Below are 26,091 nucleotides of genomic sequence, written 5' to 3'. Positions count from 1 at the left end.
CCTTACACCTGTTACTTACTAGTCACCTAAACAGTCCATAACTATGTCCCAGCTCCTCAGTTTAATCGGTTTTCTGGCAAGAACGCCAATGGAATTACTAGTTCTAACTATTAACACTATAAAAAAATCTATGTAGTCTTTTTATTGTTTTAAAGCAATTCCACATATATTATCTAGTATTAATAGAAGAGATCTACGAAGCAGGTAGAAAAAATGTTGGAGATAAGAAATTTGCAGTTTAGTAGTAACGTCTCGTTTACAATTCTGCAGCAGCAGCTGCGGCACAACTGGACTACAGCACAGGCAGGTCTCCAGACCCATCACACCAAACTCTTTTCGTAAGAAACCCTCATTTGAACTTCTGCTTCTAACTCTATACTGTATGAAGTTCTGGGATGCTTCAAGGCAAGTTAAATTTCTAGCAAAGGTGACATAGAGCGCTTAGTTTTAGCAGCTGAATTTCTTAAGTACTTTGTACAAGGCTTTGAAGACTAAATTCCAATTTGTAGTATTATTTAGAAGTGACTTCTATGTTGAATATATTGTTATCCAAAGATTTTTTTTTTCCAAAATTTGACTTCTTATATCACAGAGGACAAACAAAACATTCCCCTCGACAGGCCTCAAACTCGGTTAAAAGACATTTAATAACGCATCAGGAACCACGTGCTACTCAGACTAACTCACTCTTCGTTTTAACTATTCCAGCGCTAAAAGTGAAATGCATTAGAATAACATATACATTCACGGTTACTGCTAAGGAGTCCGGGTCCCCTAAAACTTACACCAAGCCAGGCGCTTTAGTTTCATTCAGCGTTTCTGAGTTTCTCTTTTAGAGAGGCGTGAACCTGAGACAACGGGCCCGTCAGAAGCACCAGGCGGCTCCGGGTCCTATGGCTCCCGCCACAGCGACGCGCCGCGGGCCCGTAGAGCAGACCGAATCCCGCGGGGTCGAAGCGGAGGGGAGGGGACTCCCGCCAGCCCGTCAGGGACCCACGGGGCGGGGGCGGGAAATGCACTGCGCTAAGGAGAAGTAGAAAGAAACGGGCTTCACGGCCGGGTTGGGCAAGCCGGCAGCAGTCACACCTGCAAACTGCTCACCCCGCTTCTCCGCGGCGGCCAGTGCAGACCTCCCGGCGACACTAGGCCACGTCGGCTCCCTTCACCCTACTATTCCTCTCATACGATGTCTTGATGACGTCGTTCTTTCCGTGCTCACGCCGGAAGACTTAAAATGCCTCCCCAGATAGAACACCGAAGACGAAGTTTCCAACCAGCCCTCCACAACCCACGCCTCTCCCACCGTTTTCTCTGCAGGCCCCGCCCCGGGCGCGCGCCCACGCCCAATAAGGCCGCGGGGAGGTCGCCCCGCCCACCCCGTCGCCGCCCCGCCCACCTGGCTGCCCGCGGGCGTCGGACGGAGGGAAGGGGCTGCAATAAGCTTCCGCGGTTCATTTCTTTTCCTCCCCTCTTCCCTTAGAGGACCGTTTCCAAAATGGCAGGAGGCAGACCCAGTAGAATCCAAGAATCGTAAAAGATAAGCCATGACTAAAAGTCTTCCCCCACCACAGCTCGAGAGTGTAGCCCTCCCCAACAGCTCGAGCTCCGCCCTCCCTGAGCCGGGCCGCGCCGCGAGCCCGCGCTTACGCTTCCCGGCGGCGCGCGCCACGCTCGCCGCCCCGCCCCCGGCTCTCCGCCTTTCTCAAGAGAGCCAGCGAGCGCGAGCAGGGGTGGGCAGCGTCAGGGGCGCGCGGGCGCTGCAGCCCAGCTCTTCCTACACTGTTGCTACTTTGGGGTAGGAGACCGTCCAGCCCCTCTTCCACTTGCGTGAGTCCGTCCTTTCTTCTCCTCAGAGCCCGCGCTCGCTCGCCCCGGCCGCCACACCGCAGCTCTCGCGCCCCGAGCGAGCAGTGCGCGTGCGCGGCAGCGACCGTCGGGTGCCTGCGCTCCCCCGCCCCCCGGCGCGCTCTCTATAACTTGCGGGCTCTGAGGAGGCGCCACCGGAGTCGGAGGGCGGGGAGCTCAGAGGCGGGAGCTCCGGCGGTGTGGAGACTAGTGACCGGGAGAAGTCGCAGCCTGCTCTGGCCGGCTCCTGCCCGCTGCCCGGCTCCCTCTCTCACACGCCTACTCGGCCTTCCTCCCCAGCCGGTGCCCTACGCTCCTCCGCTCGCCCGGGACCCCTGCCGGTCGCTCTCCGGGTGTCGGCGCGGCGGGGGCGCCCCAGGGGTGCCCTCGCCTTCGCGGCGCGGACGGGCGGGCGGGATGTGGCGCCTGGTGCCCCCGAAGCTGGGCCGCCTGTCCCGCTCGCTGAAGCTGGCGGCGCTGGGCAGCCTGTTGGTGCTGATGGTGCTGCACTCGCCGTCGCTGCTCGCCTCCTGGCAGCGCAACGAGCTGGCCGACCGGCGCTTCCTGCAGCTCAATAAGTGCCCGGCGTGCTTCGGCACGAGCTGGTGCCGCCGCTTCCTCAACGGGCAGGTGGCGTTCGAGGCGTGGGGCCGCCTGCGCCTGCTGGACTTCCTCAACGTGAAGAACGTGTACTTCGCGCAGTACGGCGAGCCCCGCGAGGGCGGCCGCCGCCGAGTGGTGCTCAAGCGCCTGGGCTCGCAACGCGAGCTGGCGCAGCTCGACCAGAGCATCTGCAAGCGGGCCACCGGCCGGCCCCGCTGCGACCTGCTCCAGGCCATGCCGCGGACCGAGTTCGCGCGCCTCAACGGCGACGTGCGGCTGCTCACGCCCGAGGCGGTGGAGGGCTGGTCGGACCTGGTGCACTGCCCCTCGCAGCGCCTGCTCGACCGCCTGGTGCGCCGCTACGCCGAGACCAAGGACTCGGGCAGCTTCCTGCTCCGCAACCTCAAGGACTCGGAGCGCATGCAGCTGCTGCTGACCCTGGCCTTCAACCCCGAGCCGCTGGTGCTACAGGTAGGCGCAGAGCCGGGCGGGGGGCGTCCTGCCGGCGGGGGCCGCGCGTGGGAACGCGCGCCGGGAGAAGTGGCTCCGCCAGGGCTCGCTGCCAGGCAGGACCCGACCCGGCGGGGCCCGGCTGCGGACGTGGGAAGGGGGTGGCGCGGCGGGATCCCAGGGGCTGTGCCGGATTTTGGAGGGAGAGCCGGCTGCCCGAGAGTGTGCTTTTGTCACCTAGACACTGGCGCATCTTAGGTTTGATTGCTGATCCTTCAACGCCAGAGGGAGTGCGTCTCGTTCGCTCCCAAAATGTCTCTCCTGCGAGTTTCCTTCCGCCCTCCTCCCTGCCTGTCTGTCTCCGTGAGCCTGGGCTTGCAGTCCGCGGCAGTCTGGTCAGGGGCCCGGGACCTTTCTTACTTCTTCCAAGTGCTTTCACACCGAGTGCTGTCGTCCCGTTCCTGTCCCTTGTGGCGGGCCTAACTTCGGCCCCAGAATCTTTTTTGTTGTATTTCTTGGCTCGTTTACCTGGTAAGCACTCGGACAGCTGAGCTGGGGAAGATAAGGTCACAGAGAGCGACCCTGGTCAAGAATGGGGTTAGAATGTGACAAACGGGAGAAAGTAAGGCAGCATCGGTCTTGGGGCTGAGAGGGCTTAACGCCAAGACGGACGTCTTCACCCTGATCCTGTGACCTGCCCTATTCGTCGGGTAATCTGGCTGGAGGAGGCAGATGAAGTGTTAGGCCCAGGCCTAAACCCGGAGAGAGATTCTCCCATCTCGCCTAATTGCGTCATTTTGAAAATAATGTGCCGTTTAGGGGAATAGGATGCAATCTTCTTTCCGAAAGAAAAGAAAACAAAAAACTCTTGTTTACCTTGTAGTGACTGAGTTTCTCCGCATTCCCATCGGGCTTTGGTATGGTGTCCTCGGACAGTGGTTACAACTGTGGGGCTGTGAGCCCTCCTGATCACTGCAGGAAAAGTTACTGAACTCCTATCCCATGCCCGTTTTGCTGTATTTAAATACATGGGGGGAAATGACTTAAAATTAATCACAAGTAGATTTGGTGTACATAATATACTGTAGATTGCATAATAAATACTGCTATGTCTCCTAACGGTGAACTATGGATAAAACTGGTTTAACTTCCCTCGAAGAAATTTACTATATTCAGGAAGTCCAAAAGTAGTCAGTCTCTAAGATTGAGTCTGTATTTATGATATATAATACTTGAATTGAAAATTAAAAATTTAAGCTATCTTTTCAATTTAAGAAGTAGAAATCTTATTGTTTATATTAACAAAGCTTTAGAAGTGTAGTTTGCTGAAATACTCTGTCAAATTCTCTGGAACCCAAAAATTCAGTAAGGAGCCATGTCAGTAATTAATATACATTTCCTCCCCTTAAAATACTTGTTGCCCATTGGAAGATTTTTGTCAGGTAATTCTGAGTATTGATGTAATCAAAAGAAGGAATATTAGAACTAATATTTTAAGAACATTATGTATCCAGTTTTTTGTAAACGTAGTTATGACATCTGAATTTGAGAAACTTTGGCATTTGATTTACACTAAGGTAAGTCTGCTTTGTTCTGGTAGCCTTTATAGTTTTTTGAAGTTCGAAGTACTCTTGGCATTTTCAGTTTACTTTATAGTTGAGATAGTCAAGTGTGCTTGTATCTTATTTTCTGATTAATACTTCCCTCACACTTTTCCTTTATCTGTTTTCATCTTTACTGATGAACAACTTAAAAAAACACCTCATTTATTTTGTTTTTTAAACTTAGTTATACAGTTGCTCTGAGTGGGTGAATAGATAGATGGGTTATGGGATAAGAGATTGTTTTTTGTATGTGAGGAAACATGTATTATTAGCATTGTAGACTGTAACATTTATAAATTGTTTTAGTTTAGACTGCCCAGTTCCTAGGAATAGTCCTAATACTTCACAGCTAATTACATACTGTGAAATATAAATTTGGAGCCTTTAGAACTAGTCATATTGGTATGTTGTTTTTTTTAAACCTGATGAACAAGCAAGTAGAATAAGATGTATTTTAAAATAAGAGATATTCACAGAGCTGCTACTTCTTTCATAGAAACTCTTGATGTTTGGTTAAAGCTAGTGAGTTAAGAAGTATGAATAATATAGTTAAAGACTCACGATGATATCAACCTACTAAAGTAAAAGGAATCTCAAAATTCTGTAGATCAAGTAGAAAGGTTGTTATATAGCAAGTCAGATCATGATGTTCATTACTTTTTGTTAGCTAGTCCAACTAAGTTTTTAGTATTTATAAAGTTCCTATAAAACTTTATAGCTTTTATGGTGGTATTGGGATATTAATTGATACTGATTAAGTGATACTCAGATTTGGTTTTCTATTTATACATATTTTTTGCCTCATGAATTAAAAAAAAAATATTTTTAAGGGTACGTGTGTGTGTTTTACAGCTTAAAGAGAAACTTATATTTTTTTTTCCAGGAGAGGGAGCTACTTAATGAATTTTTAAACAGTTGGTGACAAACTGAATTTTTATTTTCATATATTGCCCCAAAATTCACAACTTGGAAAAAAAAATCTTTTGAACTGACTTCACCAAACGATTCTTAACAAAAATTCAAGTATAATAAACATGCTTCCAAAATAAGCATTTAAAAATTTCTTTGGGTAAGGTACTAGAGAAAGGACTGAAAAATATTAACCCATTAAACTTGCCTCTTCTGATTTTAAGAAACACTAAAAAATCTGAAGTTTCTATTATGCCTTGTAAGGAGAAGTGAAATGTATAAAATGTTTATAAGATGGATGCATACATACCTTATCTATGTAAGGCTGTAGATTTGTAATATAAATTTCCTAATATAAAATGGTTTGAGAGTATGAAATAGTTTCACTAGCTTACGACAGCTTATCTAGCTCTAAGGAGAGTTGTTCTGCCATAGAATTATTATCGTCTAAAAATTTTTTAAACATCAACAAAATAATGTTAGTAGTACTTTAGTGTACTGCTCTGATAACATTTTCTTCAACAACAGGTGCATTTTAATGTCATGTATGCCAGAATCCTATGGAAAAAAAAAAAATTGGGGAGAGGAGCTTTGTTGATTTTTTTTTTTTTTTTTGTATTGTGTAATACTAATCTTGGAATATTCAGAAACTGAAGTGTCACAAGATGGCAAGTTATTTTACTGGTAAATTTCCTATCAGTATTTGTACTTACTTATTTTTGGATTTACATAAGAGATGTGTGTGCGTTCGTGTGTGTGTGTGCGCGCGCGTGTGTTCGTGTGTGTGCGTGTGCGCGCGCGCGCGTTCGTGTGTGTGTGTGTGTGTGTGTGTGTGTGTGTGTGTGTGTGTGTGTGTGTGTGTGTGTGTGTGTGTGTGTGTGTGTGTGTGTGTGTGTGTGTGTGTGTGTGTGTGTGTGTGTGTGTGTGTGTGTGACAGAGACAGAGAGAGAGAAGCTGTCTGGATTTTCTGAAGCCCAGTCTCTAACTTAATGACCTGGAAGTAGTGAAGATGGTCTTGTTTTATGGGAAGTGAAGAAAGTTCTTGGTTGTTTAGGAGGAGGAACTGGGAATTTGTTTTATTACTATATTTGTAGAACTTTATTTGCCTTAAATTTTCTGAATCATGGTTTATTAGTTTACTTAATTTAACGGTATAAAACTATCATTGTTTAAGCTATGGCTTTTAACCTTCCTTTTTAATTCTTGTAAATGACATAATGCATGTAAAAACACTTAGTGCTTGATGCATATTAAGAATTCAATAAATCTTAGACATTGAATAAAATAAAAGTAACCATCTAGTGCATTTGATCAGCTGTTGTGAAGCTTTTTGGGGGTATGGACCACCTTAAAAATAGTGGTGATTCTATCAACCATACCTTTAGTTATACTGATTTCATCTATTTCCACTTTAAGTGATGAATTTTTATAGAAAACTTTGAGTGAATGTTGTTTTTGCCTTAAAAATAATTTCTGTAGGAAAGAACATATTTTTAAAATGCATTGCTGAACATAGTTTTTGAAGTAAACAAAGAAAAGATTATGGCTGTTTAGCTAGTTCTGTTACTTTGGATGAGTTGATAAACTTTTTTATGGGACTCACTTTCCTCTCTAAAATGAGAATATTGGATTAGATCCTTTCCTTTTCAGCTCTAGTATTCTGGAGCTCTCAAACTCCTGACTTGAGATCTTCTTTTTTTTTTTTTTTTTTTCAGTTCTCTTCAGAGCTTGATTTAATTAGTGGGTTTAATTAATCTCTTATTAAAGGGGCTGAGGATTTTGGTACTAGGTCCCTGCTAGGGTATGAGTTCAGGCTTCTCTTCTTACCCTCAAATTTTTTTTATACAGATGAAAATAAAACAAAAGCCAGAGACTTCCATCAAGGGATGAACATATGGAGTTAAGGGTAGTAAAGGGTCTTGTGGTGCAATGGTTTCTAGAAGGGATGCTCCAGCCTTTGTCTCAGAAGTTTCTTTTCAAACAGCAGCTCAGGGAGCCACATACTTCTCTTCCATTGGCTGCTGCTTTATTAATTGTATTCCTAGATTCAGGCTTCAAAACACAATAGAGGAAGTTCTGAGTAGAGCATGTTTTATCTAATGAGTTCATAAGCTTTTGAACCTTTTCTGGTTTTTCCTTCAAGATTTCACTGACACATTGGATACTTGAATGTCCTTCATGAAAAAACAAACAAAAATAATAAAACAATTCTGTGTGCCTTAGATCCAAAAAAAAGGAGGCTTTTATTTTAGAAAGACCCTAGAAACAATCACCCTTAAGAAAGCATCACTTTTTGATTAGTGGAGCAAATAATTTGACACCCTGGTCGAGTTTCTGGATATATCCATAACTTTTGACCATTATCAATTTTGTCCTTCCCGTACTTTTGTCTGATCTTTGAACTGTTCTTGTTATTTCCACTGTGTGGGTTAGCACATATTCCTTGCACATATTTTTAGGAAATAAAAAACCGGGATCTGCTTTCTGGACATGGGTGGCGGGTTTCCCAGGGGATCATCAGACTGGTTTTTATTCAGTGTTTCTGGCTTGTGATCTCTGGCCTGCTTCCTATATTGCCATCATTGCTGCTGATTCTTCACAGCATGCTGACTTTTTCTTTCTTTAGTTTCCACTCATTACCTATATATGAAACCAATAATGGCCTTAGAATGTAAATCCTGTATTTTTCCTACACATACGATGAACTTTAGTACATGTAAAATGTCTTAGGACTAAAAATTACTAGTGTAAGATGATGATAGTTATTCATCCTAGTCATAGGCCCTGGAAAGGTTTAAATCACATAATCAAATCTTTTACCAATTTTGATTCTTGATAGTAAGTTATCTGTGAAATACCTGGGAGCTCTTTGGACTTATTGCCAGAAGAACTGAATTTTATTTGTTCATTTGGCAAATAATCTGTTATAGGCATCTGGATTGAAAGGATGGAAAGACTGTACTAGGCAGCAAAGTAGCTTACACTGCAGGAGGTAGGTATATAAATGAGTAATTACAATCAATCTAGCATAATAAACCCTACAAACAAAGTATATGTACACTGTCAGATGAATCATTTAGGGAAGGACATCTGGGTGTACCTTAATAAGAATGCGTACCATAGAAGGTTTCAGGGAAGAATTGAATTCTGAGGGATGAATGAGATTTGCCAATAGGTGGAATTGGGGATGGGAGGAGTGGTGTGCACAGTATTGAAATAGCTCCAGTTCACATTCTGTATTATCACAAAGTTGTTGGATGGCATTGAGCAAGTCAGTGTTTCAGATCCTGAGTTTTTAATCAATAAAATGGGATGTTAATGCTTTTCTAACAGGATTGTTTTAAAGATTAAAGAAGATTAAATATTCAAGTAGTATTTGTCAAATATCTTTAAAGGTTTTTACAACGTATCATTTCTTTGAAAATAAACCTATTCTATTTTTAGATAGCTATTGCAGTTGAAAAGTTCTTTAGGTAGTGCGTTATGTTGACATATCTTAGGAATATGATATAAATTTTATTCTTATGTTAGACATTCCAATGTCACTCCCCTTCCATATACACACATCATATGTACCTACATAGTTTCTTCAGGTTGTAGGTTTAAGGGAATAGTAAATAAAAAAGGGGTTAGGGAAAAAAAGGGGGGGTGGTTAGGAATTTGTCCCATATAAAGTACAATGAATGGAATGATTATTGTAGGGAAGCAGGTTTAGACAAGGATTCAGAAATACAAAGCAAATAATTTAGTTTTTCTCTGTAAGTCATTATTACAGTTTAATAATTCTGTTTAGTACACTGATGAGTGATAATATTAAAGAAACATAGAGATTAAGTCTGGGTTATTTTGGGGAATTTTTAGATTCCAAGAAAGAATTTTTAAATGTTTACTATCTAAAGTAGGTATGATGCTTCAGGGTGTTCATATTTTTCCTTTCTAGTTCTCTTTTGGGGTTTTTACTGTGAAGTGAAGAGATCTGACAAGAATTGCATAGCATTGCTCAGTAGCGCTAGGAACTGATCTACACATCCTTGGGATACAGTAAAGATAACAGGCCAGGGCACAGTTCACACAGCCTTTCCTTTCTGGAGCATTGGGGGTGGGCAGCAAACAAAGGACATGGTAATTTCAGATTTTACATTCCCTAAAGAGAAAAAGGAAGACCTCCTGTGATGGAGAATTGAACTGAAGATGGAATACTTTAAATCAGATGGTCAGGAAGAGTCAAATTTTAGATGAGGTGTGAATGAGAAAAAGCTAATGGTGCACTGAGGGCAGAGTGTTTTCAGGCAAGAGGTATGGCAAGTTCAGAGGCCCCGAAGGAGGATCAAGCATGGGAGTAGAGAAACATGGTAGAATGTGAGATTGTAGAGGTAGGCAAGGACCATATCCTGTGTAGCCTTGTAACCCTGCTTAATAAGGTAGGGTTTTCTTTTCAGAGCAATGGGAAACAAGTTTTTAGCAGGGCCTGATTTGTGGAGAATGGTGAGCAAGAGAGAATTCAGGGAGGCTTTTGCACTAGTTCGTGGGAGAGAGCTTCGTGCTTTGAATTAAGATGGTTGCAGTGGAAGTTATGAAAAGTGGTCAGACCCACTGTATTTTGGAGGAATGGCTTCCAGGACTTACTGATGGGTTAAAGTATGAGGGAAAGGGAAAGGTAAAAGATATCTCTTGGGTTTTTGATCTGAGCAACTACTAAGTGATTGTTCTTTATAATGAGAAAGCCCAGAGAAGGAATGGGTTTGCAGTGGGGAAACCAAGAATTTTGTTTTGACCATGTCAAATTTAAGGCAACAGCAAGAATACCAGGCACCAGATATTTAATGGAGGGAGATACTGTAATAGTGGATGTTTTGCTGTTCTTCTGAAGGGCTGTGTTAATTCAGTTTGTGTTTTAAAGGAACCAGGGAAGTTAGTACTCTTCTGCTTGTCAGACCATTTAAAGAAATCAGATCTTACTAAAGAGAGTAAGGTAGCATTCTTAGGTTAGTGGGTCCAAAAGAAGCTTGTTATATCTTTCTATTTTTTTTTTCTTTTTTTCTTTTTGAAATTTTGTTTTTCTTGGGAGCAGATGTTTTAGTATGATATTTGTAGGTATAAATTCAACTTAGAAATGTACCGCATAGTTGCCAGTTGTGAGACTGGGTAGGAAAGGGCCAGTTGAGACTAGTAAATTTATACATAGTTAAAATTTGTGGCCAAGTGAATTTTGGGGGGAGCCAGGGGAGAGATCATTTCTTAAGCAATTTATCTTAAAAGATGATTTATTTCTATTAAACTTAGGAAGAATTGTTGCTGTTGATGTATTGGCATTGGTTACCAATTTTAAATACAACTATTGGACATAATATTCAGTGAAATAACACAACCTTGCTATTTTCAGGGCATTGCTTAATATTGTTGGAATTTGAGGTGGGTGGAAAATGGCATTCAGAAAATTATCCATGAAATAGAACATGTCCTAGTACTTAAAAATCTTGAGGTTGTTAAGCTGCTACAGTATTTGCAATGGATTTTGGCCACTATTTCGTAGTATAAATTAAGAAGCTAAGATCTTAGGCAAATTTTAGCAAAAATTAGGTAACTCATTAAATCATCCCAGTAATTTTACTATATTTCCCCTCCAGACAGTTCACAAAACAGTGAACACATTAGTCTGTCACCAGTATAGTTGGCTAATCTCTACGAACAGCTGTTATAACATGCATTACTACAATGGAATTTCATTCAAATTGGGCTTAAAAATAATTTTAAAACTTAAATTGAACCTTTAAGCTTTTTTATGTTTTTGATAACAATTACTTTGTAAGAGTGTTCTGAAGTTTAAATTTTGGTTTTTTGTGTGTGCAGAAATGCCAGTTATATATAAAATCTGATAACTAGATTTTGGATTATATGTTTTGATTATTAATAGATGTTTTTGAAGCTAGTTTGTTTATACTGGGAACTCCCTCCATTTTAAAAAAGAAAAATTGATCTTGTATGGTAACACATCTCTTGTTCTGTATTCATTCATTTTACCTCTTTAGGAGAACTGCAGAGTAATGTTCCTTTTAATAGAATTTTGTGAGGTAATGAATGATTATAAAATATTGTATATTTCTTGTATGACAGGAATTTTGATCTTTCAGATTTAGTATACAAATACTACTTTTGGTCACGTAGGAGAAAAAAAGATAATAGAACGTGAGCACTTTTAAAGTTGACCTTATTTTAATCTATTCGTCTCATGTCATCCATTGTTTATAAGAAGATAGATAAGTAAAGCCAAAAGGTGCGTTTTTATTTATCTTTACTCATACATCTCCTGTCTACTCTTTTCATGACGGTGTTATGACAGGATAGAATAAAATGACTTATTAACTTGGGAGAACAATGGCTATTAATCAAAGGGTATTATTGTGATATTTTTTAAACTTGTTTTTAGAATAATGCTTTGTACCACAGGATACTGATTGGTTCCAGTTTGTGAGATAATGTGAATGTTAGGGGTTTGACATATATCTGTTTTCTTACACCACATAGACCGTGCTGTGAAGACCATGTTGAGAAGTGTATGTTTTGTTCTGTGAGTCCAACACAGGCTGCTCTACCTCCCTCCTCAGGCTCTGTTACCTCAAGCCATTTCTTCCTTCATCTCACTGCAGCTGCTTTAGCCATTTTTTCATTTGAGAAGACAGTTTCTGGCTTTAACACGTTCCTGGGACGTTCTGACTGTCCCACTTCCAGTCAGTCTAGTGTTATACTCATCCTTTACGTCTCAGCCTAAATAGAGATCACTTGGGGTGAATAAAATCTTACTTTATTTTTGCAGTGTAATGTTTACTCATGGGATACTGCTATGTAATATATGCATTTTTACCTTTCTAAAAATAGGAAAATTCTTAAACAGAAGGATATTGAATTGAAGGGTTGTATTAATCTCTTTTGAATCTATTTTGACTCTTGCAAAAATAATTATACATGGCCTGGCATTGCCTATTACTTTGACATTAGGCAAATCCCTTCACACCGTGCTAAAAAGATTGAATTAGATTTATAATTCAGGTTCTCCCAACTCTAGAGGTCTTTGATTTCACATCCCCTTTATTAGTCACATAAGTATAATGATACTTGGTTTTGATCTAGGGAGGTAATAGGTTACTTTAGCATTTGGAATTTGCTTTCTGGTGTTTACCTGTAATAAATGTAAAGCAAATTAAAATGCTGTGTTTATGTGTGTGCATGTTACCAAGTTTTTAATTTCTTGCATTTTTAGTGCTTGTGGATGCTCTATACATTTCTTATAGCATCAGGTCTTTTTAAGGTTTGGTAACTAATTTATTCCATTAGAAATTAGAAACTCCTAGAGGGCAGTGAAGATGTTTGTCTAATTTAGTGGTTCTTGGTTATATTTGGAAGCTGTTCACTATTTGTAGATGCCTTTTAGAAGGTAATACGAAAATAAGCGTATCTCTTGATGAATTTATGGACTTTTTTTAAATGTGGACTTTTTATTTAACAGATTCAAACAGGAAGTATATGAAGGAGTATTAAATTTACAAAGTACTTTTTATACCTTTTTTCCTTTAATCCTTGGATTGTCTTGATGAATATAGTGCTACAAATATTATTCCAGTTTTACAGAGAAAGAAACCAAGGCTTGAAAGAAGTTATTACTTTGCCATGGTTACAGCTACTGAGATGTAGAATTTAAGGTGAACCTCAAAATCTAGCCTGTTATTTCAAGTTCATTATTCTACTTATATACTATTTTGCCCTTTAAAATTGAATTTTATGAAATATTATATACTATAGAGTATAAAATATCTGTTTTCTAATCTTTACTGTAATATTGATTACATACATTGTATATCACCTTCATTTTATTTTCTCTTACAATGGATTGATGACCTTAGTGATTTTGTTCACTTACTTCTGAAACCTTGGCTTTAAGACACTGTCAATACATACAATATTGTTAGTATTATTGAGTTTTATGATATTGCAGTTTTGTTACCCACCCCCCTCAAAAAAAAATGACTGGAAATGGTGATTTATATTATGTTTAGTATTCATAATACTTTTTGTTTTGTAAGTTAATGGTGAAAACATTTAATATTTCTTTAAATCTTAGCTGTTAACTATGTTTGACTTAATACATCAAATTTCCATTTTTAATTTTACATTTGCAGTAATTTTCTATAGACATCTTCTTTGGGTTGTCACCAACTTAATTAAAAAAACAGTAATAGAAAAGTAAATATATAGTTTTATAACTGTTTTGTGCCTTTGTACAATCTTAAACTAATATTTACTTTTACAAAGTTTACATATTACAGTTTATGACATACATTCAAGCCTGGTTAAAAATCCTGAAAAATTAAGTGGAGTGCCTCTAATCCAATTGAAATTGATACCATTATGAATTTAAAGTTTCCTTCCTTCAATTGAAAAGTATTTGTACATTTTTTTCAGTTACAAATAATTTATTAAAATTTCATTTTATTTCAGGTTACTTTAAACTGTGTGCTTGTTCTAGGCAATTTGAAATTCCGATTTTTAGTTTTTTGTTTTAAACAAAAAAATGTAGACATCAGCAGTAAACTTCTTATTCTAGCTACTGTGTTTTATTTATTGAGAGGGTTTGATAATCAGGAAAAACATTTTTTCTTATTGTTTGATATGTACCAAATTTAAGTTCTAATGTCTTAAAATTTTGTCTCTTAAACTCTGCTTGACCATGGTAATTTGGTTCCAAGTCAGAATTGCTCTAGTACAAATTATGTGTATTTTGGCTTGTTCAATAGAATTCTTTTTTCATTAATGAAATCTGACTATTTTGATTATACAGTGAAAAATTCTTGTCATATGAGCAAATGGTGTGAATTCATTTATTAAAGTTCTTCCAAAAGATTAGGTAGCAAACTATATGAAAGAATTGTAGTGCTCTTAAAATGAGGCAGAACAGGATTTCAGTTAACATTGTCAAAAATCACTGTGAATATAAAATTGCTCAGTGTAACATGTGTTCATATATTATACCCTCTTCTATGAGGGACGTGGGTAATGAAGTGTAGATTTGATTGTTGTTTGCCAGTTGGAAAGGCTCCAAAAACAAGGAGGCATTTGTGCAAGTGCAGATGTTGGCAAGGTTCCCTTTTCTCCTGTTGTCAAAGACTATTTTATTTTTTAAAAGATATCTTTGTATCAGTTTTGCAATATGGCATGTGAATAATATCCCAATAGTGTATGGAGGAGTTTTTTTGTTTACTTTTTGCATGACAAAACTGTATAACCTCACATATTTACTTATTTGAAATGCTTTCTTTTTTTATGTTGGGGACTTTATACATGAATGCTTCTGGGAAATAGTTAAATCTTTTGTAATCTTTTGTCTAACTAAAACTTCAAGGTCATGGAGGTATTTTAAACTGGGAGGAAAAGTTGAAAACAGCATGTAGTTAGTAAGCAGTTTTTGTACTTCACATTGGACATGAGTAATCTATCACTTTTCCTAGTGCCCCCCAAAGAAATAAAAAAACTCTCAGGAGTGAGATTTAAAATATACTTACCTCTAATTTCTAAAGAATCAGTAGATAGTCTCTGAAATAAAATTGAAGCAATTAATTTACTATATTTAAAGATTTACAATATCATATCTAAATTTTTCATTTATTTAACTAGTGTTTTATCACAAAACTGCAGATGTTAAAATTTAAAAGTAAAAGGTTATATACACAAAGAACAAGTACAGTTATGTGCACTGATAGAGTTGAAAGGGAGCACAAATGGAAATAGTTAGGTATGAATGAAGTTTAGTTCTAAAATCTTGTTTTAAAGTTGCTAAAAAAAAATTTAATGTGAGGATGCTATTGAATTTTGACAATTTTACAAAGCCCAGGGTAAAATTAATATTTCCTATTTTCTTAAGAGATTCAAGAACAGCCTCATCTCTAGCTCTTAAAATGTACGTATTCAGTTTTTAGTAATGGAAGTAGAACACATTTATATTGTATGGTGTTTTGTTATAAGAGTATATTGTCTTCCCAGTCCACCTCCACTCCCCTGTAGTAGTTTTGTAAACATCTTCTCATAATTTTTTTTTTTTCCCCCCAAACTTAAGGAAAGATGCTAGGCTGAGGGAATGGCTCTTAAAACTCACTTCTAGTCATGTGATCTCATCTAAGAAGTTGTTTAAAACACTACTTCCCATCCTTTCTTCCTCCATTGCTGATTTCATAATTATGTGTTTTAGCCATGAAGAGTATCTTAGATAAAGCCTACAATTTTACTTAAGTTGAAAATGACTTCTTATTGGTCATGCAAGACTTTTTTTGATTATGGTGATAATCCTCCCAAGTAATAATACAATCTTAGAAAACTTTGCTAAGATGAGGAGAATAATTTGGAGAATGGGCCAGTGTGAACAGAAAATGTGGTGGCTGAGGAAAGAGAAACAGGTGCTTGGAGTGGAGATTGCATTGATAGGGTATCGGTACCTTCCCAGCCTTTGGATGTAGGTTAAAATGTACCTCCTGGGATCCTTCCATCCCTGCCTGCTTCTGGACTAGGTAAGTCCCCTATTAGATGCTCCCTAGGACCTGTACCACTTCTTAGTAACTAACACTTATCATGCAGCGTAATTATTTGTTTGGTGTGTGTCTGTTTGTTTAAAATAAAAGCCCTTGACTAACCAGAGACTATCTGTTTGATTGCTCCTATTGCCAGCATAGCACAATGCCTGGTGCCTGGTAAATAATTTCTGGTTGATAGACTTGCAGAACTGTCCATTGAAAAGAAACGATTGGTTGATTGCACTTACACAAATCAAGAAGATAAAGGAAAGCATAAATAGTTAAAGATTTGGTAATAAAGACTGTGTCTTGCCTTTTATTGATCAGCTTGGTTCTAAGATTTTGATAAGGAAGACTTGTCAAATCCTATTTTTGCTTTATAATGTAAAGTTCTCTATTTAAAATTTTTCCAGATCCACCATAATGGTATGAGTTAGGAAAAAAAAAAAAAATGAAGTTTATTTCTAGTGAACTGTTGAATATAACAAGAAACCCAAACTCATTTTTTGTGGCAATCTCTATTGAGAAGATTTGAGGATATACCTAGGATATCTTCATCAGAATCTTTTATAATATTAAGATAATTCTTTTGTAGAGTTTTCCATCTGATGAAGGTTGGCCATTTGCAAAGTACCTTGGAGCGTGTGGAAGAATGGTGGCTGTAAATTATGTTGGAGAAGAACTGTGGAGTTACTTTAACGCACCATGGGAGAAACGAGTTGACCTCGCTTGGCAATTAATGGAGATAGCAGAGCAGCTTACAAACAATGATTTCGAATTTGCACTCTACCTCCTGGATGTCAGCTTTGACAATTTTGCAGTTGGTCCTAGAGATGGGAAGGTAATCATTGTGGATGCTGAAAATGTTTTGGTTGCGGACAAAAGATTAATTAGGCAAAGTAAGTATATAACTTTTAGGGTTTTTTTGTACATAGTTTTTCTACTTCAGAATAATGTTTATATTCTTATGATGCAAGCCTTGAATTTCCTCCTTGTATGGTAACCTTGCATCTTTCTTTGCTTTAGGTAACCAGTATCAAAAACCAAATACTTAATTTATTGTATTTATTATATTTGTACTCTTAGTCACAGTTTGTCTGTATGTAGTAAAATATCCTTTGTGTTCATATGAGCACAAACATACTGTGTGTGTATGTACATGTTTTTTGCATAATGTGGTTTAGGAGTGTAGTGCAGAAATAAATTTATATTGTTACAGGCTTCCAGAGAGACTGTACAGCTTTCATGGAAGCTTTCTGTGGAGTCTCGTAAAAGGATGTCTGTGTTCTCTTGTTCTGTGGGTTACCTACAATGATGGTTTTGTTCTGTTTTTAACCTTTTGGATGATTCCTAGCATTGCAGATCTGACTTTGGTTTGACATTCTGATCATTACATCCTACCCAAAACTTTGCTCTCCGTTTGTGAGATCTTCACAGGATAGTGTTTTGAAGTGTTTTGAAACTTTAATTCCATAGGAATTTTAAAGTGTCAAGGACAAAGCCTATAGTTCTAGAACCAATTCAGTTCAAAAAAGAAACTGAAGGGTTATCGCTCCATGGTGAGGATCTTATATTTTTAATCCCCTCCCCTTCCCTGATATAAGGTATATAAGATCTTTTGATGAACAGAGGCTGAAAATTTGTGGCATCTGGAAAATGTGGTTAATGTGACAACAGTATATTAGGTTGACACTTTTTGCATGATTTTAGCATGATCCTGTTAAGTACTTGATTTTTCCCATTGTTCTGATTCTGTACTCACCAAACTACTTTCTGATTATTTCTTGACTTGCCTCATAGGTCCTGCCATATGGAGTGAATGCCCTGCTGGAGGGTTCCACTCCCCACTTACCTCTTCCTACATCTGTGGATGTTGTAGCAGCTGATACCATGCTTTTTTAAAATGTACAATTAAAAAATAAAATAAAATACCACGCTCTTTAAAAATGTACAATTCAGTGGCTTTTAGTATATTCAAAGCATTGTGCAATTTGCCTAAAGTTTTAAATTTTTCATTCTAGTGTTTGTAAAAATAATTTTTTGTAATTCATTTTATATGGACATTCCTTGAAAAATTGTTAATCATCTAAACTTAGTAAAAGAACACACGTTCATCTCTTTTTCAGAATAGATCCTTCTCTGAGAACTTACTGCGTGTTATCTTCTCAACTTCCCACCCTCTTCCTTTAATATCCGATTTCTCTTACCTCCCCATAAACAAGTATGTATAAGACCCTCTCTTGCTTCTCCTTGCCTTTCAGCTATCTAAAAAGTATTGCTTATTTGCTTTTCTCTACTTTCTCAGCCTCCACTCATTCCTAAACTTATTAAAACCTGACTCAGATGTCTGCCTTGCCGTCAGTAACCTCCTAATTGGTAAATTTGTGAAGTAACTGATTAGTAACAACTTCTTAAAATTCTTTCTACTGAAATAGTAACTTGTTAAAAACATAAATCTGATCTTATCACTCCTTTTCTTAAAATGGACTTAAAAATGACTTCACATTGTTCTTCAGGTAAAATCTAAAATCCAAACTCTTCACCAAGGCATAGTCTGTGTGACTTGGCCCTGTTCTGCTTCGTTTCTAATATCCCTCCATCCATTGCCCCTGACACTTCAGCTGCAATGGTCTTTTGTTTTCTTAAATGAACCTTGTCACTTCTGGGCTTTCCCATATGTGGTTTCCCTCCTCCATGTACAGCTGACTACTTATCCTTTAATCACTGGCTCCATCAAGCACATATATGCCAATATGTTCTAAATATGCTTATTATACCTCTGACTTCAAAGTCATAAGTTTCAAGTCTAGTTCTAGTTGCATATATGACGTGCCTACCTGAATACCTTATAGCTACTTTATTTTATTTATATATAAAATACTGACACTATTAGGTTAATATGAGAGTACTTCAAAAAGTTTGTGAAAAAATGGAGTTAAAAGATAATACAAATCTTTTCATGAACTTTTTGAAGTACTCTCATAGTATCTACGTTGTCATCCAATTAGAACCTTGAATTTTGCCTATACACTTAGATGTTAATTTTTGTCTCAAATGTTTCTCCAACCTGGCTTATTTTCTGAGCCGTCATCGTCTTAGTATTTCCAGTCTTCGGCCCAGAGTTATCTTTCTATATAAAAGAAATCATGGCCCAGATCGCACAAGTTACAACCTGTTTCTCTAACCTCATCTGTACCTCCTTTCCAGGTATCTGCCTCATACTGTAGCCACAGTGAATGTCTCACTGTTTCTCACTGTTTCCTGAACCAGCTGGACCAGGTCTCTTAAGTCCGTGCCTTTGCACATACTGTATTCTGGGCCTAGAATGCTACTTTCTCTGTTTCTTTTCAGACTTATTTTTTAGAACCTAAGTCAGATGTTTTCCTCTATGCAGCCTTCTATAGCCCCAAGCAGAAGTGCTGCTTCCTCTCTACTCCTATAGCGTTGTGTCATACTTCTGTATGGCACTTTTCTGTGTATGATGGAAAGTCACTAGACTGAACCCGTAAGTGGTAGGGACCTTCTCTGATTCTTTTGTCTGGCATTGGTGGGCTCTGGTAAATGTCTCTGTGGATTAATATATTTAAATGTTTAAAGTTATACTTTTATACACAACAGTATAGAACAAATACTATTATGTTAGTGAAATGTTCTATTTTTTGAAGCAATGAAAACTCTATTTTAAAATGAATTTTTCTTTCTGCTTTTCCCTCTTTCACAGATAAACCTGAAAATTGGGATGTATGGTATGAAAGCAAATTTGATGACTGTGATAAGGAGGCTTGCTTATCATTTTCAAAAGAAATTCTTTGTGCTCGTGCCACTGTGGACCACAATTACTATGCTGTTTGTCAGAACCTCTTATCCAGACATGCCACATGGCGTGGCTCTTCTGGAGGACTCCTTCATGATCCACCAAGTGAAATTGCCAAAGACGGCCGACTCGAGGCCTTGCTGGATGAGTGTGCCAACCCAAAGAAGCGCTATGGCAGGTTCCAGGCTGCCAAAGAACTGCGTGAATATTTAGCACAATTAAGTAACAATGTGAGGTAGTCTCTGATGAACTTCTTTTTTTCCTTTTCTTCATTTAAATAGCACTGTCTAAAACTAAACCACCAAAAACTGTCTGGAAAAACAAAATTTGGAAGTGTTACATTCTGGGGATGATAAACTTGCACTGATAGATCTTATGTTAACCATCCATCAAAATAAGACATTACTTCAAAAATCACATGATGCTTCTGCAAATAAGTATGTTCTTATACTTTGGAGACTTGAGCTGTCATTGACTGCTTGTGTGTGCCCTACCCCCACTCCCCATCCCTAAGTGGATTTATGAATATTGTTAAGCTATTGGAAATGAGTCTGATAGTTACATTGGCTTGTGTATCAAAGAGTATTTGGTACTTAGTTTGCATTACTATCATGATTTTGTGAATCTCTTGCATTTACTTTGAATGTCAAGTTAGATTGGCCTGTTTTATAGGCCTCTTTTTCCTTCTGATGTGTAAGGGTTTTTTTTTCCCATTTTTATGTTTTTTATTAAATTTTACACATTCAGGTTACTATAGGTGTTCATTTGAATTTTGACTAGTTTTCATTCAGTGCTATGCGGTACATATTTACTGTTAGGGCAGGATTCCCAGGTTTACTGTTTTTTTAGAAAGCTGACTATTTTATTATGTAAATACTTTTTTTCACTACCGTCTGTGGTTTCACCAGTGCATGATGTCATTTCAGGTTATTTATCAGTTACATCCCTCTATACCAATAATTATTAGTGTATACTAAACATGAAGTTTGGCATATGTTACAAAATGTTATTTTGTCCTTTACTCCTAAAGTCTTTAAGAAGAGTATACTAGCAATCTACACCTTGATATTAATTTTGGTTCAGGAAAAAATATAACCCAGTATTTTTAAAATGCTAACTAGTCTAAGATAGTAATGCATATGCCAAAGAAGTATTAGACCTTAGTCCCATGTTTAGAATTTAAAATAGAATTGGTCTCCTACTTATTCTTACTATCCTACTTCCAAAATTTTAGCTGTCATTATTAAATTCAGATTTCCCTAGTTATTCTTTGAGGTTGAAATTAAACTGCTGCTTTCAAGAATATGTAGAGATATCGTACCTTTTATTCATTGGTAGTTTTGCAAAATTAAAATGGCAGTCATGGGTTGAGTTTAATCAGGCATTGTAACCTTTTATTTATTGATGGACTAGTAAGTTTTACGGTAAAGCAGACAGTTCAGCTGGTCTGCCCACCTTGGTCTTATTTACCCAATTGTTAAACATCAGAACATCAAATTTAAGTATGTGGATAAAAATGAACAAGTGTGTGAAATTTGTGGGCTATTTAAAAAATGTTACAGTATATAAATTGACTATCACTAACATAGGTAATATTTTTGTTTCAAGTTATTACTTTTGTTTATAGCAAAGTTTGGTGTAGTATACAGTAGTTAGTTCTAGACCTTATTCTAAATCAGAAAGTGATTAAAATTTGTACAACCAAAGCCACAGTTTTTTTTATTCATTCAGCAACTATTTATTGAGCATCAGCTCTGTGCCAGGTGTGTTACTCGCTGCTCCACACTGTCTGAACTTGACATATGGTTAAGTAACTTTACAGTGATTATCAAATGTAGGGATTTCTTAAGTTGAAATAGTATTACTTAAATTAGGATGGTACTTTTACGTTATTTTACTGTTGTGATGGAAATTCTTCTTGTACCATCTAAATCTAGGTTGCTACAAAAAGAGGATGAGAAAATCAGTGAAGTTAATCCCAGTTTAAAAACTGGGAGGAAAAGGGTTAAGAGCTCTCCATTATAAAATAGATTGCATTATGTTAATTTTTATACATCAGTACATTGCACACACCAACTAGCCCTCAATGAAATATATAAATGTTGGAAATTTTACTAAGCTGACTTTTTACAACTTTGGAAAATTTTCAAGGGAAGTAAAATTATTTGTCAAACATTTGCCTCTTACTCAGAACTTCAAATAAAATACACATTTTCAAAATGGAGCACCTTTTATATTTGATAAGTATTCATTACAAACCTTAGAATGCCAGTGACAGAGGGGGTTGTCCTTGGTTTAGCAAACGTTTATCTTGCTTTTCTGAAAGGGTGATTGTGATTGCAGAACAGGAAGTAAGAAAACACTGCCAGCAGTGATTGCTACTTGAGGTAGTTTTTTATAACTACCATTACTGCCCCCATGAGATTATGTGGAATTTCTTTTATCTTTGGAAAAGGTTGAGGAGAAGATAGTAAAAGAATTAGGAATTTAAAATTACAGGGAAAAATATGTATGTGAAAAGCAATAAATATTTTGTTCACTTTGCTATCAAGATGTTCACTATCAGATATTTATTATACAGCAGCAATTTATATTTTTAATCATTACCCATTAATAAACTCAGTAAAATATTTTTGAATCAGACATTTGGGGTTTGTATGTGCATTAAAATTGTCTTTTGTACTGTAAGTTACTGTTTAATTTGAATATTTTATCAGAACTGTCTTCCTGTGCCTTTATAATATAAAGTTGTTTTTACAACTTTTAATGATCTTAATAAAGAACACTTTAAGAATCACACTTTTCAGACTATCTCTTAACTTCAGATTTCTAAATTTTTCCTGAGTAGAAAGTGCAGTTGTGTGGATGAGTTATTTTTTCCTCTTGCATGCATTTTCTTTTAATTTGGGGGAACTATCTAACTTACATTTCCTCCCCTAACTAATCCGTAGTACTTTTTCACATCTAAAAATTTAGCAGTAATACCTCAGTATCACCAAAGTAGGAAAGCTCTCAAATACCACTGCTTTTTTTCCTTGAAAGTTCTGGATCCTTCTGCAGGAATTCTGAACCACCAGCTATATAGATGGAGCAATTTTAAGATCAATGAGGATAATAACAGAAATGGATTAAAACACATTAAATATGTAAATCTGTGCATTCAAAATGATCTAAAAACAGCAACCAAAAACAACCAACTTGGTCACCTTTGGAAGGATATTGAAGACATTAAAAAACTAGAAAAATTGAGAAAAATAAACATGTATCTTACCTCAGGATAATAAAATGAGGGGGAAATTTTGTAGAATACATAGAATTATTCCAATTAATAAATGTAGAAGTGTTAGAATATCACCGTTATTCCTGATAAATTGATGAATCTGATCAGTGGCTACTGAAGCTATTAGTTGAAAAGCTAATGAACATTGTATGGATGGATCAGGATGGCAACACCTGAACCTGCTGGTCAATCTTCCAGTCATGTGCCTTCTGATAAGACTCAGCACAGCCTGTGAAGTGTCTTGCCGAAAAACAAGCAAAAGCCCTGAAGCTGATCAGGACCCTAGATCTGTTCATTAATGAGAAATGCACAGCATAAAGGAACATGTTAAAGGACACCATGGGGGTGCAGTCAACAAAATTCAGAACATGGGCAATTCTGTAGGGTAAATGACTTGGTTTTGTTTAACAAGCTGCAGATAAAAAGAGGAAACTTTACATTAAAAGGGATTTAAGAAACAGGAAATTCAAGTGTCACCTTTGTATGCTGATTTGAATAAGTCAACTTTTCTAAAAAGTTGAAAATTATAACATGTAGAAAAACCATAAAATACCTATTCTATACTTAGTAAACTATGGTTACTAATCTATACTGGTAACTGTAACTCTGAATTTTGGATAAGAACATTTTAGGATTCCTTTTGAAAGATTATTTGTCCACAGTCACAAAAATAGATTGCAGTGGAGCTGGGACTCAATTTTCGTATTGACTTCTGATTGATTTTCTAGTTGACTTTGACATTTTTTTCTACTACGCCATGTTCTGCGACTTTTAAAGACCAGAAATGTATAGTTGAAGGCAAGATCATGTAATTGTAAAAAGCATTCGTATGCCTTTCCTCAATTATAAATGAGAGGAGGGGGAGACTGTGCGGCAAGGAGAGGTAGAAGAATCCCAGGTGAGATACCAGGTAAAAAAGAGAAAGGTTAGGAGAGACAGGGAGAAGAGGGTAGAAAATGAAAGAGTTAACATAGAAGAAAGATCCTGTTGCCTTTGACCTAACTCATCTATATGGATGATTTAGGTTGTTTGTCTTAACATGAGTGTACTAATATATTCTGTCTCTAGGGATCTACCTCAGCCTTTTTTTTTTCCTCTTTCACCGTTTCATAAATATTGTACAAATAGGCCATGGCTGGTACTCTTAAGTTCCAGAAGTATAGACTTGGAAGAAAGGTGGCAGACCATTAAAAATATCTTCAGCCGGTTAGTCTTGAGATTTTGTTGCTAATTTTAGCTTTCCTTTTGTCACCTCTCCTTCGGGGTGACAGAGACAGAGACGCAAAGGATTACTCAAAGCCCATTTCTCCAGAGCAATGAGAGGCCCAGAAGGGGTTAAATCCAAGGAACGACTTCTTCAAGAGAGAAGGAATTACTGGGAAATGACTTTGAATCAGGGCTTTTCTTGGTTTTTTATTGTCCAGGCAAAAAGTTACAGAAAAGAGCACAGGTGGTTAATCAGTCATTGTGAAAACATAAACTGGCTACATAACAATTTTCATTAAAGCAGGTGCAACTTAAAAATAGTTTAAGCAATTTACCATCAAAGGAGTCATAAAATTAAGCTGTGTGACATACAAAAGAACCAATGAGATAATCGTTATGGCAACACTTAGTTCCCTAGGAAACTTAAAGAAGCAGTTGAAGGTGAAATGTGGAACCAGCTGCTAATTGGCAGAATAGCCTTGAAGCTTTCAGTACAGTATTTTCCCATAATTAGGTTTAGCTGCACCAAGGGCATCTGCCCTTAGAGCAAGCACTTATGCTGTGTTACTATTCTCATATCCCCACCAGAGACTTTTTAGTCCTGTGAAAGTTTTCTGTTTTTTTCCCAAGCTTAGCATTTCTATGTGCAATACTAGAAGGTTAGGTTATTCCTCAAACTATAAGGCTTTGGCCTTGCTAAAACTAAGGACTGTGGTGCTACTATGCTATAGTCTAAACTAAAGGGCTTTGGCTCTTCTAACAGCTAAGGACTATTCTCCTACTAAGATAAAGATCCTACTAAGCTACAGCCTGATCTAAGGACTGTGGCCCTTCTAATCTAAGGGCTGAAAGGACCTGACTTGACCTGCCGTAGGGGTGGACTGCTAATCGAGAGCCACCTGTGATTCCCTTACCAGGATGCATTTCCCTTGTCGGCTCTTCCCTTGCTGGGATGCGTAAATATAAATGTTGGATGTCCTTTTCCTTTCAAAGGCTTGGCAGGTTTGTCTCTGACCTGTGGAGTCATAAATACCTCACACGGGGCACCATTTTTCACCTCTCCCTTGGGGTGACAGAGACGGAGATGCAAAGGATTATTCAAAGCCCATTTCTCCAGAGCAGTGAGAGGCCCTGTGAAATACATATGCTTTATTAATGTTAGTATCCTCACACCTTTTCTATGTATGTCTGAGATGTGTAGATAACTCAAAATATTGAAAGCGGTCACCTACAGGTGGTTAGATCGGGATAGGACTAGCATAAGCAATGCTCTTTCAGTATTTCATTTTAATCCTGGAACAAAATCAAGGCACTCCAATGTCAGTAAGTGGTCTCACTAATTTTCTGTTTTTTCTTTTTGTGTTTAAAGACATTGATTATAGGTTTTAGTTTCTTGTAATATGTCTGCAACCATTTTTTTAGCTACCCTAATTAATTATATTCACAGTATCATAAAGACTTTTCATGCAGATTGTCTTACCAGTTCTTGAAGAATCACTTAGTAATATTGGGTTGATAGGGAGGGAGCAGTGAAAAGAGCACACACATCCCCAGTTGTTTATTTTCTGAGACTTGCCATAGTAAAAGGTGTGTTTTCAATTGTCACATCAACAATTTTAAAAGTCAGCCTTTTAGAATTTGTTTTTACCAATGCTTGCATTTTCATAGTAATACCATGGATTGAGTTCCTTTGATTTCCCCACAGTTACTGGGATATTGTGTATTTTTGTGGTCCTTTTATGTTATGATTTTCAGACAAATTATTTTCAGATATTTGGGGAAGTAGAATAAGAAGTTTCAGAAGTTACAGACAGACTTTGGTTT

At 37.9% G+C, this 26,091-nt stretch overlaps 1 protein-coding gene across 1 annotated transcript; it reads left to right on the top strand.

Moving 5' to 3' along the window:
- The first annotated feature begins 1,721 nt into the window (after positions 1 to 1,721).
- Positions 1,722 to 22,507, top strand: DIPK2A (divergent protein kinase domain 2A). Its single transcript, XM_063114302.1, has 3 exons — positions 1,722 to 2,919; positions 16,563 to 16,866; positions 19,689 to 22,507. The coding sequence occupies exons 1-3, from the start codon at positions 2,263 to 2,265 to the stop codon at positions 20,018 to 20,020; spliced, it is 1,293 nt and encodes a 430-aa protein (XP_062970372.1). The 5' UTR covers positions 1,722 to 2,262; the 3' UTR covers positions 20,021 to 22,507.
- The last annotated feature ends 3,584 nt before the right edge of the window (positions 22,508 to 26,091 follow it).

Source organism: Cynocephalus volans, chromosome 11 (assembly GCF_027409185.1).
Source record: "Cynocephalus volans isolate mCynVol1 chromosome 11, mCynVol1.pri, whole genome shotgun sequence".
Lineage (NCBI taxonomy): Eukaryota > Metazoa > Chordata > Mammalia > Dermoptera > Cynocephalidae > Cynocephalus > Cynocephalus volans.
Note: the sequence above shows the minus strand (reverse complement) of the source record. Positions and strands in the feature narration are given on the sequence as shown.